The following is a 13,224-nucleotide window of genomic DNA, read 5'->3' on the forward strand; positions in this document are numbered from 1 at the left end:
GAGACAGCAATCCTAAACTTGGCACTGCTTTCAAAGTATTCATCATTTGATAGTTTTACTTACCCAGCTGAGCTGTTATCATGACTCTAACAGAATCACAGAAGTTGTCTATAACTCGTACAGGACGACGTGTTGACAAATCAAGCAGCAAGATATGTCCTCCTCCTGTCCCTATCCACAGCGCGGTATTTTTCTGCAGGCAAATTGTCTTCACTCTTCCAGAATAAACCAGTTTATGTCTTGATTCTTTACTTAGCTTTTCTTCTTTGTCTCTAAAAGTATGAAGAGAAGTTGTATTAAAATCTCATAGCACACTATTCCACAACTGCTAAAATGACTCTTTCAATACCAGCCTTTTAAAGAGTCATTAATAAAAACAAGCCACAAAAAACTCACGCTAATTAGATGATTGACTTCAAACAAACTGGAATGAAAACTATTGGACTTCTGAGACCCAGATGGTCTGCTTCAAAAGGCCGTTAAATAGGAGGCAGGTATACTTCTCTGTTCATTCCCAGTCTGCGAGAGAATAACATCCCTGCTAGTCTGGAGAAGCACCCCTAGAGTTGCTCCTTATCTTATAATGAAAATGAAATGGACATGGCACAATGAGGGATAGGAACAACTTAAATGCAAAGGAGAATCACCATCAGTGACTCCTACTGAATCTGTACACCAGAAGAGAGACGATATTGTTTTTCAGGGGCTGAAGGAAGTAACTGGAAGCAAAAGCATTAGCATCTGAAGGACAGTGAAAGACTTTTTTTCTTCAGTACAGTTAAATGAATCTTCTTGAAATCATAGACAAATTGTGAAGTATAGCAAGAGTCTTAAAAAACTGAGATACTGCAAGGGATACTCTTAAGTTCTGGGCCAAAAGAGAGGAAAAGAATTCCACATTAGAGCAAAGAACTGGACAAATTCATTACCTCCAGCAGGTTAAGCTAGAGGAGACAATCTGATATTCAGCCTTCTATGCATCAGGCCATCAATCTGAAATAAAACACTTACTTAAGAAAATGTGCACAGTCAATTAGTTCAGAAAGTTTTTCTGCCTTCTTGTCCCAGATTTCCACAAAATGGCTGTTCTTCTTTGCCAAGTAGATGGATTTGTCTATTGCTATTGAAATAATGTTTGCATCACTGTATGCGTTATGACAGAATCTAGAAAAGATAAGAACTCTAGTCAGATACATAGAAAAGATCAAGTAAAAAAACTTGACTGTTATGAGTGCGGTTAGCTTCCCTTTAACACTTACAGAATAATTCAGCCATAAAACCAAACTGGGCTAGGTTACAACTGAAAGGGTTTGCTATCATCTTCCTACAGTTTGACAAAATTCTCACAGTAGCAGAGTTATGCTGATGATATCCCTGGAGGTGTATTAATGCCCCAAACCTATTACTAAATCTTTCCCATCTATCTGTTCAATTCATATATGCTTACATACAGGATCACTAGGTTGGAAAAGACCTCCAGGATCATTAAGTCCCACCATTCCTATCAAACACTAAACCATGTCCCTCAGCACCTCATTCACCTGTCTTTTAAATACCTCCAGGGATGGTGATTCAGCCCCCTCCCTGGGCAGCCTGTTCCAGTGCCCAATGACCCTTTCTGTGAAGAATTTTTTCTGATGTCCAGCCTGAAACTCCCCTGGAGGAGCTTAAGGCCGTTCCCTCTTGTCCTGTCCCCTGTCACTTGAGAGAAGAGGCCAGCTCCTTCCTCTCCACAACCTCCTTTCAGGTAGTTGTAGAGAGCAGTAAGGTCTGCCCTCAGCCTCCTCTTCTCAAGGAACCCCAGTTCCCTCAGCTGCTCCTCGTAAGACTTACATCACAACAAGGGCCAAATCCACCTTTCTCCTGCCACTTTGGCAATATCTAGAGACACCTGATAGTTCTTACAAGTCCCACAAGGCCATAAAGGGTCACTCAACACAAAGATGACTAAGCCGTGAGATTTAGTTCACCTTGCTCTGCTCTTTTCATTTCAGCTGACAGCCTTTTCCACTGTTTTTCTCTACAGAGGAATTTGTCTCTCATGATGGATCTATGCCTGCACGTACCAAAATAATACCTGCTGTACAATTTAACAGTATTAGATTATTTCATTGACCCTCCAATTTATCTTGAAGAACAGCTTAAAATCACAGGTTCCTGAGAGCAGACACTCAGTAGCACCGCTACATTACCTAATATTAGTGGGTTTAGGCAACTTTATTTTCAAAGGCATATACGTTTTGCTTTCACAAAGCTCAAATTATTCCTGTGATGTATTTTGTATCTTGCCATTAAACTGCATTTTACTGAAACTTATATTAACACATTATTTTCCAAAGCAATTTAACTTCCCAGAATAATGTTCTCTACTAGTATAAAATCAAACACTGTTTTACCTGCTCAGGAAAAATCCCCTTTAACTTCAGAGCAGGACTTCCCCATGTGAGAATTATATCAAACACTCCAAAAAATTCAGTCTTTAATTTCTAAACAATTAGAAGTCAGCAATCATACATGACTTAACTATATAGGGCAAAGATAAGCACACATAAACTGACAAACAGGTAAGGACAAATACTATGCTAAGTATGTGTGTGTAATTCTAAATAAAGTAAACAGGTCCCAGACAAATGCAGCCAGGGGAGAAATCGGTTGCATTTATACATTTTCTGAATAGATACTGACTTCATAAATGCTTTATACAGTAAAAATGCACATCCCTTTTTAAAAGCAGCAATGAATATTTTAAATACTGCTCACTGATCTTATTTACATCCAAGTACTGACAGAAATATTCACTGAAAACAACAAAGGAGGCAAGTAACATAATTTATTACAAACACTTACAGTTGACTTGTCTTCGTTTCAATGAGCTTTTGAACAGAGAAATCACTAGTTAAGGCAATGATCTTTGTTCCACAGCCTCCCCACATTATATTTTTTTCAGATAAGTATGAGGATTCACTTAAGCACATCAGTGGTGTACTAACATTTCCTATAGTTAGTATCTTCAAAGGTGTAGCACCCTTACACTGCAAGAAAATATACACTCTCCATTAGAACCAAGGAGTATACAGACACTCAAAAACTGTTAAAACAAGGCCACACAGCCTGCTGAATTAAATTTACACAGCCAGATTTTTTGAACTACTATCTCTGGTATCTCTCTAGGATGCTAGAGACTGAAAAGCACCATAATCACATTAAGGCTGTCCCACAGAAAATAGCTGGGATTGATACTTTCGGTAACCCCTCGTGCTGGTTTAAGAACAGAGTGGAAAGTCACATCCTTATCTTGGAGACACCCCATACTGGACGATATTCTACTTCTGCAATGCACTGTAACTCTGTAACTGCTCTAAATTGCGGTCAGGAGCTAACCCTCAGGAAACAGCTGACAAACAGCTCCCAGCATTTCTTTATCTGTTCTGTGAGTAGAACTCTGATCTACAGAAAATCTAAACAATATTGTCTATTTGAAGACATCTAGTCTATGAAAATGTAGCATGAACGAAAAGAAAAAGGAGCTGTAACAGCAATTAACAGAGATTAAAAATGTTAGAATATATTTAATAACAACCATTAATATCACTCCCTAGTCAGTTTGCCAGGCCTTTAAACGTCCTATAATGAGTAATAAGTTCTCCCCTTAACTCTACTGTTAAAAAAAATATTGTAAACCATGTCCAGTTCCTCTAAAACTGCAGTAGAAAATTATTTTTTGTTTGAGAAGCAATTAAAAAATAAGCTGCCTGAAATAAAGCTATTGTTGGCAGCTGTTTATGTATTATCTATACTACTTTGTAGAACAGACAACAAAGAACAAGTCTACCTTTACTGCTCTGTCTTCAAAAACTGCCAGTTTGCCATCAGCTGTGCCTACCAAGAAGAAGTTCTTCTGTTTGCTGAAATAAAATGAAATAAGGAATTTTAGAAATGCCTTATTCAAGTAATAAGAAATCAAACAAGTAGCCTCTAGTATTTGAAAAGTTTCACGGAACTGTAAAAGCAAATACAACCACCTGTGGTCAGGAACATAGTCTCAAGCTACATTGGGTGCAAAATTCAGTGAAAATACAAGCAAAATAAGCAGTTGTATGAAGAAAACTGCATTAGTGTACAGATGTCATTTTTCTGAACATGTCTCTTTAGTTATACTTTCAAACTGTAACCCAAAGTATATAAAATTAATTTATACCTTTGCTTTGAAAGAGAATTACAGTATAAACAAGTGATGGAATCTGGCATTTTCTGCAGTCGGTGTCTTCTTGTTTCATCTTCTGTGTTAATTGCCCACAGAGAACCAGACTGGGTTCCAGCTACAATCCAGTTTTCTTTCTCAGTAGAAAGGGTCACTAAGGCCAAACTTAAAATTTTACTATCTGCAATATCCTGAGTCAGAAAAAAAAGAAAAACAACCTGGTTACAATTTCAGTAAGGGTAAATGCTAGTAAATTGCTGGTAATAAAAATAAAGTTCAATCTTCTTGGACCCTGGACAGACCCAAGGCCTCACCTTAAAGAAAATTCCCTATTAGCAGAATACATCTTCAGTTGTGTCATCTATCTTCAAAGTGCCGGGAAGGATCCCTCAAACAGTACACAGAAAAATCTCTCAGATGAATGCTGGAAAAAAATACTCTTCCTATTCTAATGAAGGTTTCAAAGCCATCAGAGAATTAAGTAAATGTAACTACACTGCAATATACGTTCAATTTAATTGCTAACAATAAAAGTACTGGCCTAATATTTCTTTTTCTCCTCTTAGTTTTAGAGAAATAAGCCATATAATTGATACCAAAGCTACCAATTCAAATGTATCATGGTCAATATATGGCACACAGAAATATCACTTAAACAACTTTGATGGTGAGTCACACTCAGTTCTGGCATGCATATTCATCACAGCACATCAAAACTGCATAGAACCTTTTCCCTTTTCTGATGGCACAGGACTGAGATGTACAAAAATCATATTAAAAGGGCTAGAAGTTATCACTCAAAGTGCCATGACGAGGTGGCATCCATGGGAAGAGAGAAATCATTAAGAGACTTGCTAGATTACTAGGGAAGGTAGGGATACGAGGGGCTGTACAACTATTACTCCTTTTTCTAGACTCAGTGCTAAAAAAAGCTGCCATCTGAGTGGAAGAAAGGAAGCCGATAGTGGAAAGACAGTATTATGAGAAAGTTCAGGCTGGATGACAAGAAGAGAGGAAAAAGCAACCGCGTTTCTGCTTCATTTCATAGATACAACGATGACCCACTTATGAGCAATCACTGTTCTCTCAAATTTTAGCTTTCTAGAAGTAATATCCTGCTGTTAAAATGCAATTATTTCTTCTGAAATACATCTGGGTGCCAAAAAGAACTAGAATAAACTGCGACTTTCCCTCATACCTCACAGGTATGTCCATCTGTATTCAGGTTAACAAATGAAAGCTGCGCTTTTTCCGTGTTCCCACTGCCTATCCAGACTCCTGCCTTCTTGCAGCTTTGATTGGCAGCTACCATGCATTCTGCTGTGGACGTGCTGGGTATCGAAACATACCTCATCAAACAAATAAGCTCTGCAGAATTCAGGATCTCATAAACCTACAAAGAAAGCCACAGCATACACATGGTAATAACAACAGATTGTACAGCAATAAATAACAAGCAATGGATAACAATATTTTATGGCATATGGACATAGTATCTCAGCAGGTCAGCTCATTTGCATTACCACTGTTAATGGGCAATCCTGGTGTACTGAGCAATTTTATATTTTTCTGCTAAAATTTCAGGAAGTCAATGGTTTTAAGGCATGTTTGAAAGTTTCACCCATTTCAAAGAGCAATGCAATCTGTGGTAACAGACAGTCGGATTCAGATCTACTCTAGTGTTTGTCCTCTCACATGCATGGAACAGGGTAGGGTAATTGCACTGGTATTATATAATGAAGCCCTTTGCGCATAGCTTTAATAAAAAGCACAAAGTCTATAACCACTATACAGCAACACAGTGAAAAAAAACAGGCTAAAATAAATGGTTGGTAGATTTGAATAGAGCAGCTTATCCAGGGTGGTAAAAGCAGGCAATATTTCATGACTGTTTCAGTTCCAGAAAAGAACAGAAAAAACACCAGGCCTCTTAGTAACTTCAATGTCCTATTCCTTTCTAGAAAGCATAACAACTTTGTGGCATCATCTATCACAAAAATACAAATAGATACATTAAGTAGTACCTGGGAGGATGTCGGTCGTTCCTGAGGGTTTTCCTTCAAACAGTTTTTGATTAAATTTTCAACTTCAGGCCAGGGGGCACATCCATATTCTTTGATGGGGTCTAAAATGTAAAATTAGATGACTTCTTAACCAGCCTTTACCATAGTTCAGAAAGGAGAGTTCTGGATAACTTTCTTCTTATTTTAAGAATTCATCTAACTTCCTAGCAAGCTGCTTTAAGAAACATCATTCTCTTAGATAAAATGCCAGCATGAACAGCTTGGAATTGCTCATCTGCCATTAAGTGCAAAAGAATGAAATGCTAGCGCTAGACTCCTTTTCATTAAAAGCAGTTAAAGCAAATGGATTTTGCTTTAACTTGTTCTTTAACGTCCTTGTACCTGGGACTGAATCACAGATAGATGTGAGTTGTGTTTTGATTAATGCTGACTGTTGACAGGCATGTCATTTCAGTCTGTAGTCTTTTTGATCCATGTGAACATTTTTTCCCACATTTATTCTTCTGTGTTTGGGCAGAGTATATGGAATACAGATGTGCTTCCAATAAAATGTAGAGCAGTTTAGACAAACAATTCCATATAGTATTTACAAGATATGGAAGTTTTCATTCCCACTGAGTGCTCTGAATAGGTATCTCATGACTATAGGTGCTGACCTCTCTAAGAACAAATCACTCACGAATAATGGTGCCTTTATTGCTTTTCCTTTTAGTTCATTTTAATCCACACGAGATATTCCAGTCTTACATTAGACAGAGGTAACATTAATGATAATTACCTGCAAATGAACAAATCCTTTTCAGCGAATGATAGGCACTGTTTACTCAGTGGCTGGCTCAGCCAGCCCCTTTTTTTGGTGGAATAATGTAAATAACGAGCATGCGCATAGGTGGAACTGTACTACCTCCACAAAATAATACTTCTGATTATTTCAAAGGGTTCATGGTACAGAAATCAGCCAAATGGACAACTGCACTCAGGAGATACTTGGTTGTTAGTTCTTGGATGTTGTGCCCATCTACAAAAAGGGCCGCAGGGAGGACCCAGGAAACTACAGGCCTGTCAGTCTGACCTCAGTGCCAGGGAAAGTCATGGAGCAGGTGATCTTGAGTGCTCTCATGAAGCACATGCAAGAGAACTGGGTGATCAGGCCCAGTCAACATGGGTTCACAAAAGGCAGGTCTTGCCAAACTAACCTGATCGCCTTCTATGACAAAGTGACCCGGCTGCTGGATGAGGGAAAGGCTGTGGATGTGGTCTTCCTGGACTTCAGCAAAGCCTTTGACACAGTTTCTCACAGCATTCTGCTTGAGAAACTGTCAGCCTCTGGCCTGGACAGGCGCACACTCTCCTGGGTGGAAAACTGGTTGGATGGCCGGGCCCAGAGAGTGGTGGGAAATGCTGTGAAATCCAGCTGGAGGCCAGTGACAAGTGGGGTTCCCCAGGGCTCAGTGCTGGGTCCAGCCCTGTTCAATGTCTTCATCAATGATCTGGATGAAGGCATCGAGTGCACCCTGAGCAACTTTGCGGACGACACTAAGCTGGGTGGAAGTGTCGATCTGCTGGAGGGTCGGGAGGCTCTGCAAAGGGATCTGAACAGGCTGGACCGCTGGGTTAAGTCCAATGGCATGAGGTTTGACAAGGCCAAATGCCGGGTCCTGCACTTGGGGCACAACAACCCTATGCAGTGCTACAGACTAGGAGAAGTCTGCCTAGAAAGCTGCCTGGAGGAGAGGGACCTGGGGGTGTTGGTTGACAACCGACTGAATATGAGCCAGCAGTGTGCCCAGGTGGCCAAGAAGGCCAATGGCATCTTGGCTTGTATCAGAAATGGTGTGACCAGCAGGTCCAGGGAGGTTATCCTCCCTCTGTACTCGGCACTGGTGAGACCGCTCCTCGAATCCTGTGTTCAGTTCTGGGCCCCTCACCACAAGAAGGATGTTGAGGCTCTGGAGAGAGTCCAGAGAAGAGCAACAAAGCTGGTGAAAGGGCTGGAGAACAGGCCTTATGAGGAGCGGCTGAGAGAGCTGGGGTTGTTTAGCCTGGAGAAGAGGAGGCTGAGGGGAGACCTCATTGCTCTCTACAACTACCTGAAAGGAGGTTGTGGAAAGGAGGGTGCTGGCCTCTTCTCCCAAGTGACAGGGGACAGGACAAGAGGTAATGGCCTCAAGCTCCGCTAGGGGAGGTTTAGGCTAGACGTTAGGAAAAAATTCTTTACAGAAAGGGTCATTAGGCACTGGAACAGGCTGCCCAGGGAGGTGGTTGAGTCACCTTCCCTGGAGGTGTTTAAGGCACGGGTGGATGAGGTGCTGAGGTATATGGTTTAGTGTTTGATAGGAACGGTTGGACTCGATGATCCGGTGGGTCTCTTCCAACCTGGTTATTCTGTGATTCTGTGATTCTGTGATTCTGTGATTCTGTGGAATGGCCTCTTTCAGGAGTGGGGTTTAAGCTGGCTGAGCTATGAATTGGTCTATTCTCCTTAGGGAGCAGAAAATGCATTAACTCTGGCTTTCCTAATGGAGAAACCATGCCAGATTAACTGGTACAGTTGCTGCCCCTTTTCTAGATGGAGTGATTTTTCAGTCTTAAAGAATGTTTCATGAGTATATTTATTGCAGGGCAATAAATAGAATGCCACACCTTAAGCTTGTAATACTTGTAAAATTTCAACAGCTCTTTACTGAGAAGTTGTTAAATACTAAGTTACCCTGCCCACCTGACTACATGATGTCTGTCCCGATAGCCTGTTTAATCTCCCTTCGGTAGCCAACAACTACATATTGTAAAGCGGATGGAATATGAAGAACATTATGTATCTGGGCAGGGAATTCACACTCTTGACAAGTTAAAAGGTAATTCCTATCTAAAACTTTCAGGGGTGGCTGTTCTTTTAAGGTAGTGTCACATTTTTTTTTATTTTAAATAAAATCTCAAGGGATTTTTTTAAGATTTTGAGATACGCAGTTTCTCTGTAATGGTATTCCTAACATAAAGTATCACAATCAAAGAACAGAAGTGGAATTTTATTTTAGTGCACGGTATACTTTATCACGTTAATATGTAAGGAACAAGTCCATACATGGTATTAGAAGGTACTTTCAGCAACATCCATTTTAGCTAGGTCTGGATAAAGTCCCTAGTATACGAAACCTCTACTTTTTTATAAAGCGAACCTGCTAGATCCCTTGAAATTGCAATGAAATTATAACCAATGTGATGTTGAATAGATCCCTATTTCTCAGTATTTCAAAACCATGTGAAATTAACAGAAGCTTCTAAAAACTGCTGTTAGTAATTCTCTTGCTCTGATTATTGCCAGGCACAACGTAAAATGAAGAGCTGTTATTTCTGGAAGAGGCAGGATAAATGTTAAAACTTAAAAAACCAAGACCTACCTGGTAACTTTCCTTGTATTGCTAATTCATCAAATTCATTTGGAAACTTCAAGCCTTCCATTATTCTACCTCCTCCTGTTAAAATGTCATAAAGCAGCAAGCCAAATGAATAAATATCAGCTTGCTGATTGTAAATAACATTTCCTCTGGCAACCTCTGGTGCTCGAAATCCTGCAAATAAATAATTCATCAGTAGTTCTGATTCATACAAAGCTGAAGCTATCTTTATCCTTTTAAGAGCAAACATTCATTGATGAAAATGTCACAAGAAGTAAATCTAAAATGGCACACTATTTCCAAGCTGGCAATAGTTTGCATGTGGCAGACTTCCAAAAATATCAGCAATCCATATAAAGGAAGAGGCCAGTACATCAGCTGTAATACAACCAGGACTACTTTTTGTCAGTTAGACTCGAGTATGGATTTGAGTTACTTCCTACATACTAAATAAAAAATGTATTAGCTATTTTTTGACATAATGCACTGTAAATGAAAGCATTTTTCCATACCTGGTGTGCCTTCAGAGGTTTTTATTCCCATACGGCAACAATACTGGGCAATGCCATAGTCAGCTATTTTTGCAATAACAGCAGCATTGGGATACAGGGTAAAAAGCAACACATTGTGAGGCTTTAAATCGCGGTAGATGATCATTGCTGAATGCAGGTACCTGTCAATCAAAAAAGTAGTCAATGGAAGCATTTATAACGCAGGGATGCATATACACAAATAAACACTGAATGCAGTATTCCCACAACAATAAAACATGCTTTCAAATGTTAAATATTGTGTTAAAAAATGTCAAACATCACCAACATGATACTGCCTGACTGGATACTGACTTCAGAACTGTTCGGAAATACTATTTACTGGCACAAAAACATTGCAGTACTACAGTACCAGATCTTATCTGAGGTGTCTCTGGCAGTTTGTAAACTGAATCTTAGAAGTTTAAGCTTCATTGGTTCCTGAACTCCTTTACAGGTTTTATGCTTTTACGGTCACGCTTTAATAGCTCCTGAGGACATTCATGGCCTTTCAGAACTGAAAAAATGTACTAAATAATTTATTTGATATTTTAATAAGAAATCAATAGAATTTCACATAGAATTCTAATCAGAGCTCTTGGTATTTCCCTACTTATATGTGCATCATTTGTTAGCAGAAAAAAAATAGGTAACTAAAGTTTGTGTTATATACCAGCTAAGCAATCTTAAAAATACAACCACTTTTCTGACCCAGGGAATACTCTGCATGAATATAAGAAACGATTAGCCTTTCATTTGTATATCCTCTGTGCAGCTGCATCCTGCTTTTACAGCAAAAGTAGAAGTTACATTTACCTTAAGCCATCAGCTACGTGTAGAGCTATCCTGTGCTGAAGCGTTCTGGTTAAACTTGCATTGTCTTGTTGAAGCAAACGATCAAGAGATCCTTTAAGGGCTAATTCCATCACCAGCATCCGGGGACGGATTGCAGCAGCCAGCAAAGACACTAAACTGGGGTGATGGAGGTGACAAAGCACTGCAAGCTCCTGTAAATTGTAAAACTAGATGAAATACCACAAACAGCATAACCTCTGCAGCTCTGAAGTAAACTCAGAAATGTCTTGGAGGGAAATCTTGCACTTCACTTAACTTTTTAAGCTCTTTCCTAGGGTTGGTATTCCGAAAGCAGCACTATAGAAAAAAAGGCAGTATTTCTTACTTGTCTTAGGAGCCTGAGAGAAGTATGTTTATTGAAAATCTTTACAGCAACCTCCTCTCCACCATAGGATGCACGGTACACAGATCCAAACCCACCATCACCTTTTCAAAGACAAAATTGAAAAGAAGATTAAAACCAACGGGATATCTACCACTTCTCAAAAAAGTAGCTGAAAAGGTTCAATCGTAAAATGTGTGGATTCTCTACTGTGTTAAGCTTAACGATCAGGAATCTAAATTGTATGGTAGGACACTGGTTTTTATGTGTTTAATGGAAAATTCAAAACTCAATAACCTGAAATTCAGGATACCTTAAAAATAGATTTCCACAGAAGAAATTTCTAAAATGTTTTCCCTATGTTGCAGAACTACTTCAATAGATTTATTTACATAAGCTCTGCAAAAAAAAAAAAACGTAAAAAATAATGCTTACCCAAAAGAAATTCAGGCACTTCATCAAATTCCAGGTCATCGTTGTTCAGCATAATATTTCTAGGCAAATCAGCCAATGTCAGATCAGGAGCAATCTGTGCTATTGGGATGGTATGTCTTGGTTGATCTGGATTTACCAAAAGGTCACCTGAGAAAAAGAAACAAGACAATTCAAAAAAAAAAAAAAACAAACAGGGTAATCATCATTCAAGAGGCACTGAAAGATACATGAATTTCTGCGAGTGCAAATGATCAATGTACCTAAAATTAAATCCATATGTCTGTATGTACACACACACAAACATACATATCTATATATATGGAACAGAACACTAATTAAGTTTTCCATTCAACTTAATGTATCTTACATGTTTAATTATTTTCAAGGTTTTCAAGGTATCAAATGTAATAGTAACTGCTGCTATGTAACAACACCAAACTAACCAAGAGATTATTTTACTGTCTATAAAATGACAGAATTCTGTTAGTATGTAGAACGTCATCCTGCATGTTGCCTTTTAAATTACTGTTGTATGTGGTCCAATCAAAAGATGGAGTATCAGTTTTACCATGCACTGGACTAATTTCCATGAATGAAGTTGCATTATTGATGTCATGGCAAAACAATTCTTTTCATTATTGCCATTTATACGTGACTATACAAAGCAGCTGCAATCCGCCCCATATTCTATACTTAAAATGATACCTCTCACATAGAAAAAGAACAAGTTGCTTTTGACTTATACTGTAATTGTTTCTTACGGATGTGAAACGTTTGTAAATAACGTGAAGTACCTAAATGTTATAAAGGGGATGTTGTATAATATTTATCTACATACAGGTGTACCTCTATATACCTCGAGTAGCATAAATACATACCTTCTTCAGCTTTTTTAAGTAAGTCATCAAGCAGTATTTTTTGGTGTTCTTCACCATCCTGAAAGCTGTACAGAGCCCATTTTTTCAACAGTGTTTCCCCTTCACCACACACATCCATATCTAGCAAACCTGGAAACCATTCTTCCATAAGAGAATCTATGTGATCCACAACTTGACCCAAAAGGATGCACCCTTTAAGAAACCAAAAGAGGAAAATTAGAGCCTCAATCTGCCATACTTGTAATTACAAAGCTAAACTCTACATTTCAAAGGCAGAGCACAACAATCCAAAAAGCCAAGCTGAAAACAAACTGGAACAAAGTACAGGCTCAGCAATACTTAACCTTTTCTGCAAGAAGGTGCTGTAATTTTCAAAAAACTGTCTGGGTTGTTGTCAAATTCAGCTGATTCCACTAGACAATAAGCTTCTGGAGACCAATTCAAGTAGATGCCTTGTCTCCAATACATTCTATTAGGACGAAGAGCTCGCTCTAGGACATACAAATTTAGATTAAAAATCTGATCTCCAATATGAATGTCATATTTTAAAATATTCAGAATAATTCATGGTATGTTAAATATTT

The 13,224-nt window shown here is 38.8% G+C and overlaps 1 protein-coding gene across 2 annotated transcripts in view; it reads right to left on the bottom strand.

Annotated features, from left to right (window-relative positions):
- Nucleotides 1–13,224, bottom strand: part of LRRK2 (leucine rich repeat kinase 2) — a 65,901-nt gene that overhangs the window by 5,135 nt on the left and 47,542 nt on the right. For both annotated transcript variants that reach the window (XM_069883245.1, XM_069883236.1), the window contains exons 36-49: nucleotides 12,985–13,131; nucleotides 12,641–12,832; nucleotides 11,763–11,909; nucleotides 11,331–11,431; nucleotides 10,967–11,157; nucleotides 10,133–10,293; nucleotides 9,624–9,794; nucleotides 6,226–6,326; nucleotides 5,400–5,594; nucleotides 4,199–4,392; nucleotides 3,833–3,905; nucleotides 2,848–3,032; nucleotides 1,012–1,164; nucleotides 64–272 (exon numbers count right to left, since the gene is read on the bottom strand). In XM_069883245.1, the coding sequence (XP_069739346.1) occupies nucleotides 64–272; nucleotides 1,012–1,164; nucleotides 2,848–3,032; nucleotides 3,833–3,905; nucleotides 4,199–4,392; nucleotides 5,400–5,594; nucleotides 6,226–6,326; nucleotides 9,624–9,794; nucleotides 10,133–10,293; nucleotides 10,967–11,157; nucleotides 11,331–11,431; nucleotides 11,763–11,909; nucleotides 12,641–12,832; nucleotides 12,985–13,131 (2,220 nt within the window). The remainder of the gene's footprint in view (nucleotides 1–63; nucleotides 273–1,011; nucleotides 1,165–2,847; nucleotides 3,033–3,832; nucleotides 3,906–4,198; nucleotides 4,393–5,399; nucleotides 5,595–6,225; nucleotides 6,327–9,623; nucleotides 9,795–10,132; nucleotides 10,294–10,966; nucleotides 11,158–11,330; nucleotides 11,432–11,762; nucleotides 11,910–12,640; nucleotides 12,833–12,984; nucleotides 13,132–13,224) is intronic.

This window comes from Phaenicophaeus curvirostris, chromosome 1, assembly GCF_032191515.1.
Source record: "Phaenicophaeus curvirostris isolate KB17595 chromosome 1, BPBGC_Pcur_1.0, whole genome shotgun sequence".
Lineage (NCBI taxonomy): Eukaryota > Metazoa > Chordata > Aves > Cuculiformes > Cuculidae > Phaenicophaeus > Phaenicophaeus curvirostris.